At 40.4% G+C, this 26,240-nt stretch overlaps 1 protein-coding gene across 1 annotated transcript in view; it reads right to left on the bottom strand.

Moving 5' to 3' along the window:
- The window catches only part of CUL1 (cullin 1), a 95,300-nt gene that overhangs the window by 55,263 nt on the left and 13,797 nt on the right, over positions 1 to 26,240 (bottom strand). Inside the window, 1 exon segment of the mRNA XM_030551436.1 lies at positions 15,569 to 15,854. Coding sequence (XP_030407296.1) covers positions 15,569 to 15,708 — 140 coding nt within the window. The 5' untranslated portion in view covers positions 15,709 to 15,854.

Below are 26,240 nucleotides of genomic sequence, written 5' to 3'. Positions count from 1 at the left end.
TGCCTGAGCTCCTCTGCATCGCCGACTGGGAGCCGCCTATAGTAAGTGCCGCCCGGCCAGAGCCTGCACTTCGCACCCACTCCTGCATAAACCCTGCACCTCATCCCACACCCCAACCCCCTGCCCCAGTCCCCTAGTGCACTCAAATTCCCCCCCAGAGCCCACACCCCATCCCCCTCTCCTGCATCCCAACACTCTGCACCAGCCTGGGGCCCTCTCCTGCACCCAAGCTCCCTCCCAGAGCTTGCACCCCACACTCCTGCACCCCAACACCCTGCCCCTAGCCCTCTCCCACACTCTGAACCCCTTGGTCCCAGCCCAGAGCCTGCACCCCTCCGAACCTCCTCAGCCAAGCCCCACCCCATCCCAGTGAAAGTGAGTGTGGGGGCGAACAAGGCACAGAGGGAGTGGAGTGAGCGGGGTGGGGCCTCAGGGAAGGAGCAAGATAGATCCTGGGTTGATCTTAAGTTCAAAAAGTGATCCTGAGAAAATGGTTGGAGACCGCTGGTCTACATGGTATTGAAAGGCTGCAAACTGCAGCAAAGTTAAGTTTCAATGAACTGGCACTCATTCCTATGCCCCAACCATTCAGCAAAAATTCCACAATATTCAGAATGTAATACAGCATAGCATCAAACCTCTATTTTCACATTATATAATGAATACCTTCCAAATTCTTGCATACTAAAACCAAATAAATTAATTCTTTGAATTAATCAAGGTTGAAAGGACCTTTTCAAAACAGGACTCTCTCTACTAAACTTGCCCTATCAACAGCCATGCTGTAAGCCTGAAGTGGACAGACTGTACTTCTGTCACTAGGAGATGGAATTGAGGCTTCACTAGGTCCAGGAAGCTAGGGTACTCACAGCAAGTCTGGTGAGTTCAGAATGAAGTTTCTTGTGGGCATGGCTTTCTTTTGGAGAACTTCCTCATCAGGGGTGTTCTTTCAGAAAAATGGGGAGGGAGTTGGCTGGAATGGAGTAGTACATGTTTGTGAGCAAGTTGTGCCAGCAAGTAGATTGTGATATGTGATTATTTTATATCCTGAAAAGTGGGAGGTAGGAGGTGGCAAAGAGTGGAAGACACAATAGAGAATACAGACCTATGGAAAGTCAGGGGAAGGGGGCGGGGGAACTGCCTCCCTGTCCCAGAGCAAATGATAAGAACAGCCATACTGGGTGAGAGCAAAGGCCCATCTAGCCAGTATTCTGTCTTCTGACAGTGGCCACGCCAGCTATTGACGTACCTATCCTCCATGAACTTGGCTCTTTTTTGAATCCTGTTAATAGTCTTGGCTTTCACAACATCCTTTGGGAAGGAGTTCCACAGGCTGACTGTGAGTTGTGTGAAAAATGATGCTCTTGTTGCCCTCTATGTGCCAGAATAAGAACACATATAGCAGTTTAAAGTTCCACTCAAGTAACAGAGCATCTATTACCCCAAAGACCGGATCCTTGAATGTGCTGAAATAACCCTGTCTTCCTATTGATCTTGATGACAATCTGCAGTTCCCCAACTCTAGTGTACTGCAGACATCTTGTGGTTGAGTTCCCATGACCCTGGACCAAGTAGTGTTCAACCCAGGATGAACAGCCACATGTGGGAGTTTGTCCCTTTACTTCCTATGATTCCTTGCCTATAAACTCTGGTTGCATTGTCCGACAGCACCCAGAAGGGCTTGATGACAAGATGACAAGATGTACAATGGAGAGCCGAGTGAGTTTTGCCTTCATTTTGAGGTGGTCAATTAACTACTACCTCTTTGTGGTCCCTTTGCTATAGATCATCCCAACAGGTTCAATTTTTGTATTCAGAACTGACCACTGGGAGGTTGCCCCCCCAGCCAGGTTCCTGTGATCCAGCCTCCACCATAGGGCCAGCAGCTGGACAATCATCAATACAGTCCTTGGATACCAATTCCACACTGAAACAGCAATTTCTTCTGCTCTTTTTGGTAACTAGGCCCCAAGGACTACCTCCAAGCTCACTGCTATGGATAAACACCTATAAGCAATCCTAAATAGATGCTGAGGTCACAGAAGGACTGATCCCAACACTGTAAGCCTGCCCTGTGTTGACTCTGCTGTGTTCACTATCCATCTAGGCTTCCAGGAGGACCAAGTGTTGAGAGAGACAGGAATCACAGAATATCACAGAAGATCTTTTCTCTGCTAGTGATCCAACTCCCGGCTCTCAAAAAAGGAGCACAACCTGCTGACGGCCTCTCACCAGCCAATCATCTAAATAGGGGTGTATTTGCAGTCCTTTCTTGAGGCCTCAAAGGTCCTCAAGAACTATTATAGCATTGCTGAGAGTTCTTGGCAAATTATCCCTAAGTTTAGTTATTTCTGCAAACAGAAAGGAAACAAGGTTTAATTCTCACACAGAAACCAACTGGCGTCATTTATTTACTTACATGAAAGTGTGCAATTGACAAAGACATGCTAGCAAACAATAAGACGGACATTCATAGAACAAATCTCAAGCATGCACATAATGGAAGACTTTTACATAGTCATATTTTGGTATTCTTCCAGCTTGACTTTTGTATAAATCAAACCACAAATTACAGCATTTACTTCTGTTGTGTGGTCAATCAGAAAGTATTCCTGTACATAAAATGACCTTCCGTATGATCCACATGTAAAAATAATACTGCTCTCATGCTGTTGATGTTTACACTCTGTGCCTTCATATGCTATAGCCAGCCACTGACAGAAAGACTGATGTATTCAAAACAAACTCTGAAATGCTGCATGTGTAATCAATCTGTAATTCTGAAACAAATATATCACACCGCCCAAAAATCACAAGGAGAGTTCTATAAAAAGAATTCTTGCCTTAGAGAAAGTAAAACCTAGTTTCATAACAGCAGCATACTTCAGAAGTCATGTGTGTATACAAATGGCTATTAGGAAATATTAAAATCTAACTGGAATGTTTTTGCAATTTTATATAGTCATTTACAAATCAAGCTGAGAGGACAAATTACTCAGAGGGTATTCTGTCCCAATATGCAGAGGAGTGTAATTTTACTTCTTTCCTGAGCTAATTGTCCAGCTAGTAAACATCAGGACCTGATCCAATAATCTGATGAGTATCTGCTAAGAGGTGCTAGTTGCCCTGAATTTCTATTACTTTCAAGACAGACACAGCACTTTGCAGAATTAGAACCTAATGTAAGTTATTTCTAAACTGATCCTGCTATTAAGCGATACTAACTTTAAAATTCAGGCCAAAAAAAAAAAAGTATGGGGGGAAATGAAGCCATAATACAGTCTCCTGATGCTCTTCAAAGGTATAAGATTCAAGAGACAAAAATCTCTGAGCTCTCTTTCCCTTTCTTGTAAATTGTGATACACAATCACCAGAACTGGCTAATAGCCAGTTTATAATTCAACTTCAACATATGCATCCTAAAAGTTGCTTGTCTCTTTGCAACGCTTCCAAAAAAACCTTGACTACTCATCTAAAGCTCATCTGTGCAGAACACAGAGTTGTCTCAGGGGCCAGCCACAGTGTGTGGAACAAACATGCACACTCACCACCTACTGCTCAAATTCAAGGTACACTTCTTCAACCTGGCCTTCTCCAATATAAACACATAGCAGCATGTACATATTAAAAAACGGACCCAACCCCTCCCCTACTCCCACCCCACACACACCATTCTCCCCCTGGAGAGAGTAAGAACAAGCCACATGTGACAGATGTTAGTCATGTCACTCAATGTACTACTGGAAGGCACTCAGATACTACACAAATGAGGGCAGCATAAAAACTTATATAAAATCAAAAATTAATTGCATGTTTTTATAATGAAACTGATTATTGAAGAAGTTGCCTTGAGCGACATAACCAGACTAAGTGGGAAGGTTCTTCAAAATTAAGTAGAGAAGAACCTCAGAGTTATGAACACCTTGAGAATGGAAGTTGTTTGTAACTCTGAACAAAACGTCATGGTTGTTCTTTCAAAAGCTTACACCTGAACCCTGACTTAATACAGCTTTGAAACTTTACTATGCAGAAGAAAAATGCTGCTTTCCCTTTATTTTTTTTAGTAGTTTGCATTTAACACAGTACTGTACTTGCTTTTTATTTTTTTAGGGGAGACGAGGGGGAGGCACGTCTGCTGCTGCTGCCTGATTGCATGCTTCTAGTTCCAAATGAAGTGTGTGGTTGACTAATCAGTTCGTAACTCTGGTGTTTGTAACTCTGAGATTCTACTATAGTATGCTACAAGGATAACAACAAAACTGTCTAAATAGGGTTTTTCTATTCATTACTTATAATCTCCTTTATATATGCTGATTCTGGGCATCAACTTTGCTACTTTCTATGATCCAACAAGCTCGGTTAATCTCTTTACCATACTGAACTGGCCCACAAGAATAACTCAAGTTAGTTATCATTTATGTGTTTACTGTTAATATTTCACTCAGGGAAATGATAAGCATAAAATAATTGAGGAAAAGTACATAAACCACTTCACTTTAAAAGAAAGTGCTTGGGAAGTTACAGAAATAGAGTAATTTGCATTGTGTTAAATGCAGGGCTGGATGGACTTTTTTAAACAATTTTTCTGACAAAAATGCAGATGTGGGTAAATTTAAACATTTTGTAAGTCTGTGTTGAATTCACAGAATTGATTTAATTGGGAAAAAAGCCTTACATTTAAAAAAAAAGTTGACACTTTTCAAAATAAAAGTTTGACTTTAAATTTTTCACATTGTTTTTCATTTCTAAAATGTTTTTCAATTTTTTTTTAAGTTTTATTTTACTTTTAAAAAATTAACACAAACTCAAAATCCAAACAATGTTTTTATATTTTTCAATGTGCTAGAAAGTTTTAATATTTTTAGCTTAACCCAAGACGAGTTTTCTTCCCTGATTTTTCAGAACTGCTAGCAAATCAAAAATAGCTCTAGTTAAATGGATTTCCAAAAAAAAATGTAGTTTATTGCATTTAATACAACACAGAATATTAGAAAAAAACCTGTTAATGTTTCAGATCAAATATGACACAAAGATTAAATTTTGTAATACAATCAAATAAAGCTTTTTCAAAAACTAAGACCAGTGGAAACGCTTACATGATTTTTCTAACCCTCATATAAATCAATAGTTGTAGGAATTTTGGTCAAATTTTCCGAAGTTAAAAACTTGTCAAATTAATTCACTATCAGGCAGAGTGTTTACAAGACTGCAGCACAATTTCAAAACAGTAACATGAGCTGCTAGAAAAAATATATTTCAGACCCTTCTAGGTAGCTCTTATATACCCAGGCACTGTTATGCAACCGCTTTCCACGATTTTTTTTTTTTTTAAATATTTCCCATCTATAACTATGTCGGGATAGTTTTCCATAAGACTGACAAAATATTTACCTTTCATCATGTAAAGTACTATATAAAAGCATTATAGACATATTCCTAGTTTACATGGGAAGAGATGAAGCAGTTCGCAAAGGGACTTGTTTAGAGAATTAGTGGCAGAATTCAGATTAGATTTTAGCCATTCCTGACAACAAAGGTTGTTCAGGAGCAACTATACATATGTATATTGGCGAAAGAACACATCTGTCTACAATGTGAACTTCAACTGTTTAAATGCACGTCTGAATTCCATAGGAAGAAAAGCAAAACAAGCTACCCTAAATCTACCAAATAAATTCCAGCAGCCCTACTCACAGCATAAATCTCAGATTTCCTTGCACTCCCAAACTTCCCTTTGCAATTATGGTAACAGACTACAACAAATAAATTATAACTACACATACATATACATAAAAATGTATTAAATTTTAGGCGTGTAAATTCACACACTATAAAAATTCTACAGTAATAGAATGCTATATCTGGAAACGTATAGGATATCTTAGGAGTTAGGATACCTTAGTTATGATTCCCAAAGCAATTTTAACTTGCGTGCCTTATGTAAGTGTAATATTTAGTTGCCACATCCATTTACAAACACACACAGGAGATATAGAATATTTCTTACTGTATCTGTAAGGGAGCAAGTTACCATAAGAACCATAACTCAGATTTCTTGAATCCATGCATTTAAAAGTTTAAGCATCAACACTCCAATAGCTGTGATAAATATGAGAGTCAAATGAGAAAAAAGGTGACTCATCATGCACAATGCAGTTATTTCAAACTGAAGAGATCCAAATGCCAGAGTTACCATATAGTCATATCTATATTACTAATGCTGTTTATTGAAGTTACTGTACAAGGGAAAATGTTTATTTTATATATGTATATTTCATTATCAGATGCAACATTTTCCCCCCACACACAAATGTATAGGGTTTTATTTCAACCTGAAGGGCTCCTTATATGCATATGCTGACACACATTCAGAGATGATGTGAAACATCATATACTGCCCACAAACAGCATGGATGGTGATGGGTAATGGATACTGCAATGATGTCTCCAGTGTGTTCCCAAACTACTTGACAGGAAAGTGGAGGGCTGCCTTGCAATAGAGCTGAACGAGAGGCAGACAAATGCCAGGTGTTAAAAACTGCCTTACTGAATCCCTTAGTGTACTATCAATGTAATGAGGGCACAGTCAATTCAGCTAATGTGCCAGATATGGGGAGAGGAGATACTTTAAGTTTAAAAAGTGCTCCACCTATATTCTACCAGATTATACCGAAAGTTTGACTTTTGTCAAGAGCAGTGGATCCATCATAGAACTGTCTTGTTAACTCCTTCACTAGCATTGTACTTCAGATTGTTTGCAGATAGAAATCTCTATTATGTAAATAGTACAGGATCAATAGCCAAATAAAAAATAAGCCTCATTTCTGGAATGACTGGAGAATACAGACAACTGAAGCAGCAAGTGATCTTAACTTGAAATATTAAGACCAAACAAACAAATAAAAAACCCACTAACACAGCTTGTCACAGAGCAGAAACAGAGGGTATGCAGTAGTAATCATTGTCTACTTAGCCAAATGCTTTTCAAGACTTTTAAAGTTCGCATTACGTAGTGGTCAGAAGTATCCCAGTGAAGGCTTCTGTGCAGCTGTCTTTGGTTAAGATAGAAATGCCTGTGGCCTAAATAGCAAGAGCGAGCCTGAATTTGTACCACACCTGAACATTTGCTTGGGCAGTCCTCCTACTGATACTGTAGGAAAAGCCAATCTTCCAAAAAAAAAATTAAATAAATAAATAAATAAATAAATAAAAATTAAAAAAAAATACAAAACAAATACACCTTACCATGTTTTTATATTTTAATTTATAAAAAAATTATTTTAAGTCTATAAACTGTAAATACACTGTATTTAACTGTTATTTTAGTTCACAATGATAGGTAGATGTGTTTGTTTACAGCTGGTATTGTAGTTAAAGCAATTACATTTAACAGAAGAATACTAGAGAAGAAGTCTAATTCTGCCCACAGATATGCTAATATTTAGCTCTAACAGAGGTCAAAGAAAGTGATAAAAGAAAAATGATTTCAAGGAATAAAGCAGAAAATGGTTGAACAAAAATTTTAATCCCAGTAAAACAAATTTACAAATAAGGAAAAGATTATGCAGTAGATAATGAGGTATAACAAAATAAGATCTTTAGTAACGCTCCTAAATTTAAATATTAAAATGCAACACCCAGGAAATCCTTGTTAAAAGTAATTAGTGAATTTTTAATCAGAACACTTTAGTGTAACAAACAACTTTTGGAGTATCGGGCTTATTGGAACAATGCTTGTGCAAATTTCAGATCACCCTAAATTTGGACAGTTACCTTTAATGTACATTTCACATAGAAATTAATTTCATGGAAAACTGACTAACCAAATGTTTCGGATGTTCTTATGAGATGGATAACTTGTTTTTTCGTTTGTTTGCTTTTTAAACTAAAGGACATGAGTTTTTTAAATGCCAGTATCAACACAAATGGCACTTACCTGATAGAATATTTTACAGATTGTGCACTTCCCATCTCTCCCCAGAACAAATGAAAAAGGTTAAAAAATTTTCTACCTGAATGAGTAGAATTGTTATTTATTACAAATGCATTGCTTTTGAAGTGTTTAAACAGTATAGATTTTAAAGATATAAAGTAGCCAGATTTTGTTTAAAAAATTAGAACTATACAATATGATTGCTCTGACTGGTTTAAGAATAAGTGGATTAGACAGTTCCTTGAGAACAAGGATCATCAGATTACGTTTTACAAACGAAGATGGGAAAGTGCTGCAGGGAAATGGAAGATTGTGAGACTATTCCACAAGATTTATGGCAGAGTATGCAGAAATTGAAGAATCACAATTTTGAAGAAAAGAAAACATACGAATGTTTTTACCCAAAGTAAAATGCACACTTACGGTGGAACTCCAAAAAGAAATTTTTGGAATTTCTATTCATCAGACAATTTATTGGCAGTCATTTATGCTTTCATCCTGTGTTTGGAGCAGATAGAACAGAGAGGTTAGCAAAATAATACTTATTACTACTACTGTATATGGTGTAGTAATTATGGCAGTGTATTAGCTCTCTATTTTGGAAGTGAACTTGAAAATAGGACTTGGATGCTTTTGAAAGTTTTATCCATCTATTTTTTGTTTGGTCACTTCTTCAGGCAGGGTGCGGATTAGCAGACATGTTTCCTTGGAGACAATAAATTAGCCAGTAAGAATATTTCCTCTTTGTTGGCAGAGACAGTGCTGATCTGACATTGAAAGTGACTTACAGATACATCAAGTCAGATAAACAGGGTGGAGAGAATGAACACAAAAAGAGGTTACTCATATTGTGCAGTAACAGCAGATCTTCAAGATATGGGTGCTCCACTTCAGATGTGCATGCATATCTCAAACCCTTCATAGGAGATTTTCATACTAGCAGTGCCTGTTTGGCCCACACATGCACCCTGTACCTCCTCGTTCCAGACCAGAGTCAAACAGGGATGCACAGATGAACTGCCCTCAGTTCCTTCTCCACCCGAACATCTACACAAAAAACAGTCCAAACCAGAGGGGAAGGAGGGTGGGTAGTGGAGCACGCGTAGGGACATACATCTTGAAGAACTGAAGTTACTGCACAAGATAAAGTAATCACTTCTTTTTCTTCAAGTAGTGTCCCTATGGGTGCTCCACTTCAGGTGACTTCTGAGCAGTTTTCGCAGAGGGAGAGCGCTTCGGAACTGAATCCAGAACTGAAGATGATAGAGCAGTACCCAGAGCCGCACTGGCTCTGACGGCATAGATTAAAGCACAGTGTTTCAAAAAAGACCACATAGCAGCCCTACATATCTCAGACACCATATGTTTAAGCAATGCTGCAGTTTATCAAATTGTATTTGACCATAACACCCTGACAGTGCACTAACAGCACCCTCGCAGTTAAGGATGAACAGGACTTCTGTTCAAACAGACCCAGCCTCTTTTGTCCTTGTCATGAGAAACAGACCTGAGAAGTGTTGCCTGCCCTGCCATTTACCGCATCCATTTCTAGGGAGTTAGATGGAGGGTCCGAGAACAAGAAATCAGATTCCTTTGGGGGGCAGGGAGGGATCATCATAATTTTTATTTGTCATTTTACACATTGGTGGAATAGATGTTTAGCAGGTGTTTGCCACACAGCCTTAGCTGGATCAAGGAGCACCTTGTTAATGGGCAATGCCACCGTGGAGGATTTTGCTGATTGTAGAATAACCAGTGGCTTGCATTGTGAATCCCTGACCTTTCTGAGTGGAACGTGTCAGCTACCCTCTGCATGAGATCTTGAAATTGCCAAAAAAATGTCAGTCACAGAGGTGGAGGAAGCATAACTGCATCATCTGGAGATGAGGAAGAATGAGTGTTTGAGGAACAGGAGGCCAGGCCACCCCTAAAACATCTTCTGCTGTGAGAGGGAAAGGACTGAACAACCCTAATGTCCCTTTGAGATGGTGGTGGTCTGGAGAACTGCTGTTAGTAAGCAGTCCAGGGCTCCCAGTATGGCCACTGAGAGGGGGAGATGTGGCATATGGGAGTGAGGATGGCACGCAGGGTTGGTTCCACTTTTGATGATGGCTGCTATCTTCCCTATGACTGTCAAAGAATGGGTTCCTGACAGGATATGTTGGGGAATGTGGGACTGAAATAGAAAAGGCCAACTGGAAGGTCCCTTCATCCTCCTCCACAACATCCAATGAAGGAGTCCATATACAAAAACGTGGAGAGGCCCTGCAGTACTTCGGGAAGGTAGCAGTCTGGAGACCAAGCTCTCAGTACCAGAAGACACTCGGTACCCATGAGGAGCAGGGATATTGACTCATCCATTAAACACTGGTCCCTTGCGTAGCTAACCTTTTGCGGTACTGAGTAGGGAATCAGTCCCGATGGGGTAGCTGAGGATGCAGTAGCTGATACTGACAGTATCATTATGGTGGGCATAATGTAGGCACTAATGGAATCTAGCGCTCTTGCTTGCTTGGTACCTAAAGTGGCGAATGGGTAGGTACAGACAGTGGGACTGAGCCTCACAGTACTGGACCGAGGTGCTTATGCTTGCCCTCTTTGTCCCTAGCAGAGCATACCGAAGCCCTTTCAGAGCCATGTCTCTCCCTCAAGGTCGGGAGCTTTCCATCTCTGCCTGTACCGGAGAAACCCTTTGACTCAACAGTACTGAGCCAAGAGGTCGAGGCTTTGGAGACCACAGATATTTCAGAGGAACTGGGGTTTTTCAGAGCAGGCTCCTTCAGATAAGAATCCATACTACTCTTTCAGGAAGCCGCCTCAGAAGCCTCCAGTGACCTCTCCTTCTTAGGAGAAACCTGCACCAAGGTGGAAGGAGAGCCAGATCAGTTCAGAGACAAAAGTAAGGGATGGGGGCGAGGTTCGTGACCTAAGTCAGATGCTGGTTAAACTGAGCACACCAACATTAACAGTCTGAGATTAGTCTCCCTATTCTTTTGCACACCCATTTTGAGGGCAAGGCAGAAATCGCACTTCCAGGAGACATGGGACTCCTCAATCCACAGACTCACTTAGATTGGCAATCACACACAAGTGTAGTTTCTCGACAGGAGTGGCAGCCTTTGATGCCTGGCAAGCCAGGCATACCCTGCCAGAAAGACAATGCTTCCCAACAGGAAAGAGAGAGAAGGGAGAAAACCCCACCCCAAAACCCTATCTTCTCAGTACTGCTAGCAACTAACTAATCTTAACAAACCACCATAACAAGAATACAAACTAGCCAAAGCATGCTCAAGGTGGGCACCTAGAGGTGTCTCAGGCCGAAACAGTAGAGAAGGAACTAGGGCAGTTTGCCCATGCATCCCTATATAGGCTCTGTGTCTGACACAAAGAGGCACAGGGCACTGTTGTTAGAAAAAAATCTGTGATCAAAGGCTCAAAGGGGCACATGGGCACATGCAGTGGAGCACCCTCAGGGACACTACTCAAAGAGGAATTTTACTTTCCCCCTAATCAGCTGAACATGTTATAAACACAACATAAATCTCGTCTTTTTAAGTATATGAATACTAGATCACACTGTTGCTGTCTACATGTCTTCTGCCTAGAAGCTGACACTCTGATCACTCAGGATGATAATGTTACTCTAGAAAGTTAAGCGTACTATTTAGGCATATGGCAGCCAGACGCTCTTCACTACATAGCAGAATTGTATCGCCAAAATCTATCATTCTGAAACTGCCATCTGAATTTAGACAAATGGTAAAGGCAGATATTCTAAAAAACTTTAGTGCTTTTTGAAAGAAAAAAAAAGAAAAATCTCTGCAGATCCATCTTGTGTCATTACTTATATCATGGTTGGGTAGCTGGATAAAAAGGGAGCACATACTGGATTTTCCTGATTAATGGAAAAATAAGGCTGCTTCAGGTGTGAATTCTGATGTTCCTTAGAGTACTTTGTTCTAATGAATAATCCTGAATTACTTTTCATTTTTGCTGGCAGTTGTGTTTTAGCCACACAGCTCCTAGGACAGCGGTCGGCAACCTTTCAGAAGTGGTGGCCGAGTCTTCATTTATTCACTTTAATTTAAGGTTTTGCGTGCTGGTAATACATTTTAACGTTTTTTAGATGGTCTCTCTATAAGTCTATATAACTAAACTACTGTCGTATGTAAAGTAAACAAGGTTTTCAAAATGTTTAAGAAGTTTCATTTAAAATTAAATTAAAATGCTGATCTTACGTTGCAGGCCTACTCAGCCCGCTGTCGGCCTGGGGTTCCGTTCACCTAGGCTAGCAGCGGCCTGAGCGGGGCCTGTGGCGGGGACCCCAGCTGGCAAGGGGCCAGCAGCCAGAACCCCAGGCTGGCAGCGGACTGAGCGGGGCCGATGACTGGGACCCCAGACCCCATTCAGCCCACTGCCAGTCTGGGGTCCTGGCCCTGTTCACACACAGTGGGTACCTACCTTCTCCCTGGTTCTGGCCATTCTCTTCCCCTCTCTCTGCACTGAGCTGAGGGTTGGGGTGCACTGAGCACAGGGCTGGGAGTGAAGGAGCAGGCTGGGAGTTGGGGTGCAGGGTCTGGCTAGGAGCTGGAATGAGGGAGGGGGCTCAGGGTTGTGGAAGGAGGTTTGGGTGTGGAGTGCCTACCTGGGGAGCTCCCATTTGGTGAGAGGGATGCAGGCGGGAATGTGGGGGAGGTGCAGGAGCTCCCGTTTGGTCCTCAGAGTGGGGGGTGTGGATAGGGGGGTGCAAGAGTCAGGGCAGGATGTGCAGGAGTCAAGGCAGAGGGCTGGGGGCATGTGAGGGGGGTGCAGGAGTCAGGGCATGAGGTGTGGGGAGTGCAGGAGTCAGGGCAGACGGCTTGGGTCACGGAGGAATGCAGTGGGCTGGGGTGTGAGGGGGGTGCAGGGGTCAGGGCAGAGGGATGGGAGGTGGGCTGGGATCAGGGAAGTGCTTCCAGCCCCCTGCCCTGAGCAACTCGCAGCAGGGGGCTGGAGGGATATGCCCTGATTCCACTCCCCCTTCCTCAAGGCCCTGCTCCTGCCTCTTCTCCACCTCCTTCCCAGTCTGAGCATCGAGGGCGCTGGGGCTCCTCTTCTCCCCTCCCTCGCAAGGACCATCGGCAGCAGGGAGGGAGAGGAGGTGGGGCACGACGCAGCACACTGGGGGAACAGGCAGGGGAGGGGGAAGCTTGGCTGCCGGTGGAGCCTGCCCTACAGCAGCAGCCAGCAGGACCAAGCTTGCTTCTGCCCCCTGCCCCCACCAGAGAGAGCAGTAGGCTGGGGGCAGAGAAGAGCAGGCTGGGCTGGCCGGATTTTTAATTTGAAACGTACAGCTTTCCCACAATGCTTATTTGCTCAATGAAATTTAAAACTGTGGGACAGCTTGAAGCTGTTCTCAAAACATTTTATACCAAACCAGTGCTACTGTAGTAATAAACAACTTTATCTCTGTATTCTACAGTGTGATATTGCCTTAAAATGGCAAAAGGTAAGGTAATACAAAAGAGGTTAAAAAGTGAATTGCACTAAGATTTGAATTTAGTGAATCTTTACCCTTCAGAAGGTATCTGAGGTATAATTCAGATCTTGCATTTACGAGAATCTTAGATAGCTTATGTGATTGTTTCATTACCTGCAGTAACACTAACACATAGTGGGCGACTAGCATTTCCAGACATCTAGATATAGAAGAGAGAAAAGAGTATCCTCAAACTGTATTTTTAAATATATCTGGATCTAGTATGACTTACTTTATACAACTTGTACTCCATTTGCTTTGGAAAAATAAAAACCTAAGAGTAAAAACACAGATAGGCCTTTCCAGAATATTGCTTCTCTCCCTTCCATTCAACTAATAGGTTAATAAAAGAAGGATCTCAAGTTTATATATTTCAAGAGATTTTTAGACACTAGAAACTGAATACAGTTGAATCTCAGTATTCTCATAAGTTTTACCGCACATCACTTTCATAATATTTCTAGCACTCATTTAAATGTTGTCGATTTTTCTCATTCAACCAACACACAGCCTGCTCCATCTAGATCTGGGGCTAAAAAAAGTTAACCTATTTGTTCTGCTCTCGAAATTCTAAGACCAGATCCCAAAGCATTAGGTCCAGAATTCAACACATTTCCAACTATTACTGAAAGAGCACTCTGTAAAAATCCAATGAAGAATACATTGGTTATTTTCACTGATTTGGAATCCGAAGTCAAAATTCAGAAGATTATGAGCGCACTCTATGAGGATATATCTGAAGAACATTTGATAGATTACATACATCACCCTACCCTCTTATGAAATCTAGAGAACTGCTTACATTACACAGCCTTCAGTCCATCCATGCTACACAAACTTTCTTCAAGTTCTGAAATTAAAGTTCCCATTTATTCACAACACTGAATACAACAAATAGGACAGTAATTTGACAGATACACAATTTCTGAAATTCCAATACAGTTTCAAGAATATTTTAAAAAGCTGAATTGGGAGCTATCATACCCTTCTGCATACCAACCATTTAAAACGGTCATTTTAATTCATCAAGGAGAGTAATGGAATTAGACTAAAAATTAGCTGAGAACACATTCACTTCCAAATGACATTTTTCTTTATTCTGTCTCTAAACTTCATGACAGTGTTTTCTTGTTATGAATCACCTGCCCTATCGCAGAAATACAAGGTTCTTATGAGGGTAAAAAGAGGGAACTGGTGGTTGCCAAGCAGAAAGGGCATTTTCCAGACCTTTGTGAAAATCATCTGTGTGTCTCAAGAGTTCTTCCCTTAAAGGCCTGAAGATTTTGAAGGACACATATACTTCCTGATGCTTTTGCCTTTCTCCACCATAAATAACAGATCTGACAGAAGAGTCTCTGAGCAGGAACATTTTCCTTGAATATAACTTTCAAGTATTAGGCCAACATGAACATGAAAACAAAAAACACCACACTGTTATAGAATTCTTCTAAACATTAAAGCAATCACTAGATTGGGAGCTGCCCAAAAAATTTCAAAATTCTAGAGAGAAATTCACAGAGCTATTCCTTACTCCAGACTCAAAGCTTTGAAACTGACTCCACTATTCTGCAGAGAAAGATGCTAACCCTATAGTTGGAAAAGCCCTACTGCAAGAGAAAATTCTTCCACTACTTTGAAATAGATAACTGAACATTACAAAAAAGCCTTGCAGTAAAATGTCAAAGTGAAAAGGATGGAAGGAAAAAATGTTTCCACTGTACTGATCATTAATGAGGAATGGTAATATTTAGTGCACCATGTAAATACTAAATTATGTATTAAAAATCACCTTTAAGTGTCTGCTGTCTTGTAAAACTAATATTTTTAAAATGTCAAGTGGAATGCTAAGTACAATTTATTGAAAAAATATTTTTAGGACAAGTGTTTATCAAGCTAAACACATTAAGTCATAATTTTTATTATACAGGTGACTGGTCTACTTGTTTTTGTCACAACGAAATAGGAAAGGCTAACTGTTTTCAAAAATGAAGTTTAAAAACAAAAAGTATAAAACATCATCAAAAGTTTTAAAAACTTACTTTAAGTTATAAGGTGATTTTAGTTCTTAATTGACAGTAAAATACTTACCAACTTTTATTTATTAAGTATAAGGATACGTGTAGAGTTCCATATATCTGGATTTTGCCATACTTTGTCTGGTATAAACCTGTTGAATTCCAGCTCTAAGGTCATCCCATATCTGGTCGAGACCAATCTGTTTAAGTCCATGTGGGTTCTGACTCCTATTCGACGACATCTTGTATTTCCTGTAAGTCTTCCAGAGTAGAAGTCTGTGATCTGGCTATTCCTCCATCAGTTTCACAAGTAAAGTAACATTCCAAATTCAGTGACTAAAAAAGATGTTCTTTACATATGAAGAATGATATCCCCTTGCAAGATAACCTACCAAAAAAAAGTAATTAGTTAATAACATTCACTGACATCAGATTTAAGTTCATCAGCTGCTAGAACAAAAGATATACCATCAAGTTATCCAAAAGTGAACATTTCATATTTAGAGTGCTGTCTGCTAATATCACCAAAGTACCTATTCTTTAACAACAGAAACATGCTAATCAGGAGATTATTATTTTCAAACATTCCTGAGCTTGCATGGTGCTTTACAAACAAATATGACAAACAAATATAACAGCTCTTGCAGCCTAAATTCACAAAAAAGAAGGCAGTGACAAAGAGAGGTGAGGTAAAAGTATAATGAAAAATTTCTGAGTGATGTGCATGTTTTAGGAACTTCGTATATTTTTGCTGCTTTTTATGACCTGTCATGAATTTGATGGCTATTTCGGGTGTCATATATGAAACCCAAACCACGAATGACTATAATTTATGTACAATAAATCCTCAATTTTAAATATCTAAGTAGAAGAGCAATGATTTTACTGTGTGCCTTCTGTATCACTTCAGCTTTATTCATTAAAATAAGAATTTGGAAGACAACCATACTGTTAAACTGCCAAAATATTGAATATTTTAGGAGTCATCAGTATACATGGTTGTTGCAGATGGATATTAAAGATCTTTATAACATTCATTATTAGTTCTCTGTAATGAATGCAAGTACACACCAAACCATGAAAGATCCACAAGCCCATTTTATTTTTTCAGACAGTAACATAAACAACATTTCTGGAGGTTAACCCATGAGAAATGTTCACTGGCCACTGGTTAGTAATTTCTCCCAGCCATTCATTACACCCAGGATAGACACAGTATAGAAGGCTTTATTTCTTACATATGATGTAGGACAACTGGATATGAATTTTTAATTCTGAATTTAAGAGATCCAGAATGAAGGTCTTAAAAATAAACAGCTGCTGAACATATTATCTGCATATGATCCAGAATAATACTGTATAGTAATATAGTTAATACCTTAAATTAGAAGGACATTTAAAAAAACACCTATACAAAGAAATAAATTTTCTGAAAGAAGCATATACAATTCCCTAGAAATTATCCACTTCTCTACAAAGCTTCTTAGCTGCGAGGCAACTGACAATAGACTACATGCTAAAGTGAACAAGTAAAATAAATAAAGCTAGCTTGTTTTACTTTCTGACATCCAGATACCAAAATGAAACAGTTGGTGTAAGGAGGTCAACAGATGTTGATGACAAGAATAAAAAAACAAATCTAAATTGGAGGATATGAACAAGTCCACACCAATTACTTATACTTAGCTTCTTTCTTAGATAAAGTGATGATGATAAAGACTCCAAAGAGAAAAAAATACAGTTGTACATGCACGATTTTCTGGATATCTACACTTAGATTTCAAGCCCTTGGAATCAGTCATGGCAAGGAAAAACCACTATGTAGTATAGCGGAATGAGTAATATCTGTAATACTTCTGAATTTATTTTCACAGTGCTGTACACTGTATCAGCCCCATTTTGCAGATAAGGAAACTGAGGTATGGGATTTATAGTGACTTGCCCAAAGCAACAATTCAGCAAGGCAATGACAGAGCTGGAATTAGAGATCTGACATCCTTGGATTCCAGTCCCGTGTTTAGTCCACCAGAACACGCTGCCTTTCCAAGAAAAAACACACTGCCAGTTCAAAACTAAAGGCTCAATTTTCTAAAGTTAAAAGTCTATAGGGCTTCTCACACTGGTAATCACTGTTATCAGCAATGCATAGAAGATCAGTCTTGAACTGTCAGTCAGTGTCCTTTCTTGGAAAGACTGGATGCTCTGCTGGACCAAGTTTGAGATTAGGAACAAGGAACTTCTGAGTTATAAGCCTAGCTCAGCCACTAACTTGCTGTGTGGCTTTGCCACACAGAATCTAGATTCCAGCCATACCTTCCTCCAGCACTGACTACACCTCCTATTCATGTTAATGAACTGGTTAAGCAATTCCCAATGCATCCCTTGGTACATGTCAAGGATGCAATGAAACTCTCTCATTCTGCATAGCATATATCCAGAACAGTTTTTCAGAATTCAACGTATATTGTCTGCTGCACTACCCAAAACTTAACACACACAACTGCAGAAGAGTCTTATGAGATAAAGTTCCATAATATTCTGCCAAAGTAAACTCATAACCTTGATTAACATGAGCAAGAGACAAAAAACAAAAAGGAAAAAAAAAAAAGGTTGATCAGACACTATCTGGAATTATGATCCTGATGGCTCAAAATGGGTAACCGAAGATAATGAATTTGCACTTTAGGAGCATGATCGTCCATTAAAGACATCAATACAAGTTTTGACTTTAGCATTTATGGCATAACCTCAGGCCAACACAGCACTTTTCATTAGAAGCATTATCTATTCATTTCCATGGACCTCTATCATAACAACTTCATCTTGGCTCAATACGTATTCCCTGACAAGAATCTTTTTCAAATAGTGGAACAAACAAAATAAACATTTAGTGAAGTTTATCTGTCAGTTTCTTGCCATGACTTTACATGAAGCAAGGGAGCAATGGTGGCAACCTTCATGTGGTCTTCCCTGGTAAGTACATTTTAATTTATGTGTATGAACTAATGCCACCACTTTGTAGACTGATAACACTGCTCTACAGCCAAAATGCTTCTGAAATGAATGTAGTCCAACTTTACTAATTCTGGGTCACTAAGTATGAAAATGATGCTTAAAATTGTTGACTGGCTCTAGTTTTCAAGATATGCTATTGAGTCAGTATATAAGACCCTTGACTTGGGAATGGCGGAGGATAAGTGAGTTATAAAGGGAAGGGATCTCAATTTGAACCAGAAATGACTAAAATACATCTTTGATTGGATCTACGAATAAATCTATGACTGGGTTTGGACAGTACTTGCTTTTGAGGCAAAACAATGAATGATGCAATCTGAAGCTGGTATTGCGTCATACATGATATGAATTGCATCATGTTATTCCTAGAAGTCATGGATGATGCAATCATAATGAAGCTTACATCACTCTGCTGAACAAATTGCCCTATATCAGCTCTAGAAATCATACAGTGTTGTGCTCTCTTCTTTGTCAGTGTTTGATTTTGCAAAGGGACACATTTCTGTTTAGCCAAAGTGAGCAGAGATGCCTCGTACTTGTGTGAACAGTGCAGATAACTTCTGCTATGTTTGTGGTGAAGTGACCTTTGCATCACAAAAGCGCAGTATAAGCACTATGGTTAAGAAAGCCTATCACCTTTCTTTTGGCTGCAAAATTGGAGAGCAGGACAAGAGGTGGGCCCCACACGTATGCTGCAACACTTGTGCAACAAATCTTCACCAGTAGTTGAACAGGAAAAGGAAATCTATGCCTTTTGCAGTGCCAATGATTTGGAGAGAGCCAACAGATCATACCAGCAATTGTTACTTCTGCATGGTGCCTCCACTTGGGAAAGGTGTGTCAAAGAAGAAAAAGTGGATTGTGCATTATCCAAACATTCCATCAGCTATATGCCCAGTACCCCACAGAGAAGGACTGCCGGTTCCTGATGCACCAGAATCATTCTCACTTGAGTCAGACGAGGAAGAGGAAGAGGATGAAACTTCTGGTCCTGAACCATCAATGTCACAGGACCCACATTTTCTCCCATCCTCCTCCTCTGAACCACACCTCATAACACAAGGTGAACTGAATGACCTTGTCAGGGATTTGGAACTACCCAAGAGTAAGGCAGAGCTGTTGGGCTCCAGACTACAGCAGTGGAATCTCCTGGCAGGCTCTCAGGGCAAATGGAGCCCATCAATGCTTGCAGACTATTGCTGGACAGTGACAAGAGATGTTCCATTTAATGAATACAGAGACAAGCCAAGAAGCGCCGAGTAGACACTGAATAGGATTAAACTATGTACAGAATAGTTTTTTGCCTTTTGTTTCATAATCAATTTTATTTATATAACCCTTTTGCTGATTTTTAAAGTGTTACATAAACAGGACAGGTGAAATCTTATCATGTAAAGCAACTATAAACACATGAAAAGATCTAGGTTTACAATTCATGATTCAAACTCTACTATCTACACAATATACATAGACATAAAATGTAAAAACTTAAATATCTTAGAAACAGTAGCCAATCAGTTGTTTTAATTGTCATATTTGAATTCAGCACATCAAAATACATAATAAATAGCACATTTTATCTCTGAAGCAGACGACTTCTCAAAAATTGTAGACCAGTGTAATTATTCATTGACTTCTCAGTCAAAATAGCAACTTTTTCAAGAGCTACACTAATTGACTTTTGGGCTAGTTCATTTGTCTATGCAAACGCACTGAATGTTCAGGGCCTATCTTGTTCAAAGGTTGATGTCATCACAAGGCTACTGATGGACAACATAATCAACATCCTGGTGCTGCAAGAAACACACATTGCAGAAGGCAGCTCGGTACATCTCAAAATACCAGGATATATCCTTCTCTTCCACCAAAATCATCCAGAACACAGAATGGCCACCTATATCAGGCCAAAATTAAAAATCATAGCCAATGCACTACCAACAACAGATGACAGTTTCACAATTGGTATCCAAGTCAGTGAGCTGACAATATATAACGTGTAAGCTACCCAATCAGCAGTGACCTTTACCAACCCTAACAAAATCACAACACCCACCTGCATAGTTTGGCAATTTTAACTGCCAACATCCAACATGGGGCTATTCAATGAACGACAGCGTAGGCAAATGGCTCACTGAGGGCGCACTGGCTCAGTACCTCTTGATGCAAAACAAAAGAAAGTGTACCTTCTGCACAGCCCGATGAAAGAAAGAACACAGACCTGATTTATGGACTCCAGTGGATCACAACTCATTGCATTCTGAACTGTCCTGGACCCCTTCCCACACAGTCAGCACAAGCCAGGGGCGGTATAATTGGCCTCGAACTCATCATCATTAGCAGTGTGCCAGTTCCATGCTGGAACCTGAGATGTGTTGACTGCCTGGATTTCTCCACCACCATAAAAAAACCAAACCATTAGTAGCATACCTCCAAAGCCTTAAAACTTCAACCTCGTCACAAAGCTTATTATTAAAGCCACAAAGACTACTATCCTCCATGGTTACAGGAACTTCTTTATGCCATGCTGGAGCCCAAACAGCAAAACTCTCCTAAGGGAGTATTAAGCTTCTGGTGACCCAAACATAGCCACTGTTCTCTTGGAATCACTGGATTCTACACAACAATGACGGACAGAGATGATGGAGGCCACAGACTTCACAAACTCAAGTCATATAGCATGGGCCATTCTGTGGAGGTGGAGCAGCACCATCAAACCCACATACTTTTCAAGTCTGTACTAACAGCACTGCCAGCCTCCTACTAAGAAATTCTAAGATGTCTGTAAGCCAACAAATGGACTGAGAAGAGAAATAGTTCTTAAGGAATCCTGTGCACAAAGTGCTCCTTCTACAAGTTTCCGTCAATCCTTTATAAGAGCCAAGACTGATGTTGTCATTTCTACCACCAAAGCAGGAAAAGCAGCTGGCACTGATGACATTCTTCCAGACTTCCCTGAATACCTCAGGCCAAAAAGGGCACAACTGGAGGGCAGCACTATCCACAGAACTCATCAACACCAACCAATTCCCAACATCTTAGAGATGATCAAAGGTCATCGCCCTTTTCAAACCAGAAAAGATGCCAAATGATCCACAAGCTACCACCTTATTTCCCTCCTCTGTACAACATACAAAGTACCGGAGCAGGTAAGCCTGGCGAGGCTGACCATCATCATGGAGACCACAACCCCTCTACCCCCGAACAGGTTTTAGGGCAGGGTGAATGCTGTGACCAAGTGCCTGTACTGACCACATATCGAGGCCAGCTTTCAATGGAAGCTTGAAAAGGACACAGCTTTTATCGACTGGTCATCAGCCTATAACACTGTCTGGCACAAGGGCCTACTGCTGAAACTATCCAACCTGCTTCAGTGTGACCAGACATTTTGACTCACTAGGTCAATGCTTTTGGAAAGAACATTACGTGACATCTTGGAAGTTAGGCTAGCAGGAAGTCAGGCGAGCAAAAAGCAGAGACTGCACAATGGCCTCTCAAATAGAGATCAGCACTATCACCATTCATTTTTAAAAACACACACAATGTGCCCAAAATGAAATGTTGCAAATTAATTTATGCTGACGACCTGGAACTAATGACATAGGCTGCAGTACTCAAAGAAGCAGAAAACACCTTTAATACTGATCTGAAGAGGATGGAAAATTCTGTATTAGCAGCTCAAACCCAATCCACCAAAACTGATGTCATCAGCTTTCCATCTCAGCAATTCTGAAGCTAAGAGAATGCTTAATGTAAACTTCTGCAGCAAGAAAACTGCCCATGATCCTAACTCCCACTACCTACGGGTCACTCTCCATCACAGTCTTACCTGTCAACATCTGAAGCAGGTAAGCCATAAAACAAAGAGTTGCATCTATATCAACCAAAAGCTAGTTAGGGGTTGTGATGACTGAATACTATGAACAGCAATGTTGTCTTTAGTAGAAGCTCACTCAGAAACTTGTCGATATCCAAGTAATTGCGGCTCTAGGACTTGTAACTTGCACTCTGATGTCCAATCCTCACAAACATCCTTCCTCCAACCATCTGGTGAGAGATTGGAACATTGTGAGAGTACAAGCAAGTTCTCACTAGCCAAAATTTCCCATTGAATGACAACCTCATTCATTCACCCTGCATTCTCCTTAAGTTTTACCAACCATTCTGGGCAGCTAGAGAAGCTCTCCTGTCACTCAGCTTCAACCCAGAAGATACCTGGTGGATGCAATGGGCAGGCTCTGAAGTAAACAGCAAGCACCTCACAGATTATACCAAAGTAGAATTGCCTAGTTTCTTGCTCCATTGGAGACTGTGGACAACCATAAACTGAATCACAATGTTACATGGAAAACAATCACACCTGATGCACAAATGGAGAATTAAAGATTCTCCACAGTGCAAATATATAGACTCCAAACCACTGAACAAACTGTGAACAAGTGCTCCAATCCCACACTGAGCCAACGGGGACAGACCAATCACTGTGGGCCCAAGAGGCCATGCTCCCTCACCCCTGCTGTGCATGCTCCTGGTGGAAAGGACAGATAAAAGGAGACCGCCCCAGCTCAGTCCGGGCTGGTTGAGGAGGAAGGACACAAGTCGCAAGCTCCAGCAGAGAAATCAGAGACTCCCCAAGCGGTGGGAACCATAGACTCAGAATAAGTTGCAAGAAACCAAAGAAAGATTGACAGGGATGCTGAGCCACTGCCAGCTAGGGAGATGATGAGATGCAGCTTGTGGTAGGAAGTGACCCAGGGAATGTAGTAGAAGGTGATGCTTATTCCCAAAATGGGGAATTTCCCAGTTTCATAGTGCTCTGGGTCAGAACCTAGTGGAGCGGAGTGGGCCCTGGTTCCCCTACCCAACTTGCCACTAGGAGGGTGGCTACTGTATATTTGCTCTGCCCTCTCAGAGAGTCAGAACCCCCAGTGGCTGTTTGCCTGCCCCAGCCAGGAAGCTCAGGGGACACAGACTGTTTTGTTTGCTCTTCCTCGCCACAGGTCCTGCAACCACACAGAGGACCATCCCTCAAGGAGTTCAGACGACTGTGTGACGGGGTGTACCAACCCCGCACTGGGCCAATGGGATGGCCCCCCTAATCAAACAGGGCCCCCCATCACACCCCATCTTTTAATTTTCAAGAGGTATAGCAAAGGTGCATTCTGCATCGCCTAAACTCCTCAAATGGATCTCCAAGTTTTCTATTAACTTGAATGAAAACGAACATGAAGCAAGAGAGGAAGCACAGTGCTTAATATGTACCAGCATTTATTCACCAAGGAGCCAGAGAAAATCCTCAAAACTATAATCTCAGCATACATGATGCAGCAGTATCAATAACACAAAACCAATTAAACAAAGTTAAAAATTATTCTGCTACAGCTATGCTGACATAACTCACCCAGATGGACACAACTGTGAAATCAAAGGGTATGTTTATACTGCAATAAAAGACGTGGTCTGGGTCAGTTGACTCTGGCTTACAGGGCTTGGACTGAGGGGCTAAAAATTGTGTAGGTGTTGGTTCTCAGGTTGGAGCCTGGGCTCTGAGACCCCACAAGGGGGAAGGGTGTGACAGCCTGGGCTCCAGCCCAAGTTCAAAAGTCTGCACCTCAATATTTAGCTCCGCGAGCCTGGGCTCTGAGAATTGGTGCCATGGATTTTTTATCGCAGTGTAGATGTATCTAAAGTGACTTTACTCCAGAATGATTACTCCACTTCCAAAGGCTGCACGGGTCCCTTCGCTACTCCGAAGCAGTGATGAGTCATATCAAATGTCTTGGTGACTGTCATCTCCCTTTATTTCCCATTAGCTAGTATTATACTGCACACTAATAACTTTATGCAGCAGCACAACAATTACCTACATCACATTTTTCCAATGCTACTTTATTTTTTCCCCCCCATCCAAAGAGTGGCAAACTGAGACCTAGTAAAATTCTTGTCATTAACGCTGGTGCCAATACCATGGAGAAATCTACTGCTTGAATCTTAAAGTGATAATAGAACTACTCTATATAATAACATTCCTGCTAAAATTCTGGAAACTCCATATCTGAAGGGGAAAAGGCAGAAAGTAGAGAAGATTCCCTTCCTTTATACTAAAATAATATTAAAACTATGTCTTGCACAATAACACAGAAACAACCGTTGCAAAAGACTATATTATTTTAAATCCAGTCAATAAAAATTTGCTTTCAACTAAAAGCCAGTAGAGAATGCTACATCTCTTTTAGAAATTCAGGTTGCAAAGAAATGGATGTGCATATTTATGAAGCTTTTAAACACCAATATTTATCCATCAATATCAATCAACTATAAAATGTGCTACTGTAATTCAAAACAATGGTGTTTTATAAAACATTTCCATGAGTTATTTCCTATTAAAAATATATTTTACAGGCACGGTGCCAACGTACAGACACGCATTCATTTCCAAAATCAATTTCTAAAGTTGAATAAACTACAATTCTATTATTTTAAATGCTCAACTCTTATGTACTACCAAGCAGGTGTTTTCTGACCCCAACAATCACTTGTAGTTCTTGGGTAAAAATTTCAAACATGCTTAATTGACTTAGGACTCTAAGTCACTTTTTCAAAAAAGTAATGTAATCAGGCACTTTTGAAATGTTTAACCCTTGCCTAATTTCAACCCATAGAAAGAAAATACTCTTCTATCACTCCTAGAACAAGGTGCAGCAAAGTATCAGATTTCACTGTGCCAAAAAGCAGTAAAATATTATGAAAAAAAAATTTCACTACATATACACAGTACATTCAAAAATCTTATATGCTTTGAATACTAGTAATGAAGTTTAAATCTTGGCAGTCTCATTACATATTATTTTACAGATTAAGATCAGAACTCCATTTTTCAAATTTTGCCAACATGTCACAAAATACTGAACTTTCTTAATTTTTCTAAAAATGAATATGATTCTCAATATCACAAATACAGTACACGCATGTAAGGGTATGCTAGCAGTTGTCAGTCCTTGGCAGAATCTGGTTCACTCACCCTACTCACTGGACAGCTGCAGCAATCATATCAGGCCTTTGGTGGTCATCGCAAAAAGCGAAGCTGAAGCGACACCAAAAAAGGAATAAGGCTTAATACAGCCAGAGTCCAAAAACGCAAAATGAGATTCTTGAAATTCAATTCCAATAGTTAGACAAGAGGCACCTTTTTCTAATAAGTCCCTCCCACCCTAAAAACAGTCTTTAACACCTCAGTCAAACCCTGCTCCCTCAGACCAGAGATTTATCTATAATCCCTAGTGAGTGAAGGCACCAGTTAAATTTAAAATTACCTGCCCTGATGAGCAACATATCACCACTAAACAAAGACAACTGTCTAAACACCCTGTCACAGAGATCAGTAAGTGTACCATATAAATACAAGCACATATGCTCACATGAGCAACGGGCACACTAGACATATATACTGCAGACATACTGTATAATGCTATCAGGATAGGTGCATGCCCCAACAGAAGTATTATGATTTGGTCTATGACACTAGCCTACTGTAATCTGGACCAGCCTTTAAGAGGCCTGAACCACATAGCAGATTTTAGAAACAACTCAGGCTGCTACATGGTCTAGCTCAGGGGTCTCTGGCTCAAATGACCATGAGGGCCACATAAGGAGTAGTAGCTCCAACCAGTTTTAAAATAAGTCCAGCTGAACTGACCTTAAAATATTAAAATTTTCACGGAAAGCTCCCTTACCATAGATTCCTTAGATTTTAGCTTTGTAC

This window comes from Gopherus evgoodei, chromosome 2 (genome assembly GCF_007399415.2).
Source record: "Gopherus evgoodei ecotype Sinaloan lineage chromosome 2, rGopEvg1_v1.p, whole genome shotgun sequence".
NCBI lineage: Eukaryota > Metazoa > Chordata > Testudines > Testudinidae > Gopherus > Gopherus evgoodei.
The sequence above is the reverse complement of the archived record's forward strand: the minus strand, read 5'-3'. Positions and strand labels throughout refer to the sequence as shown.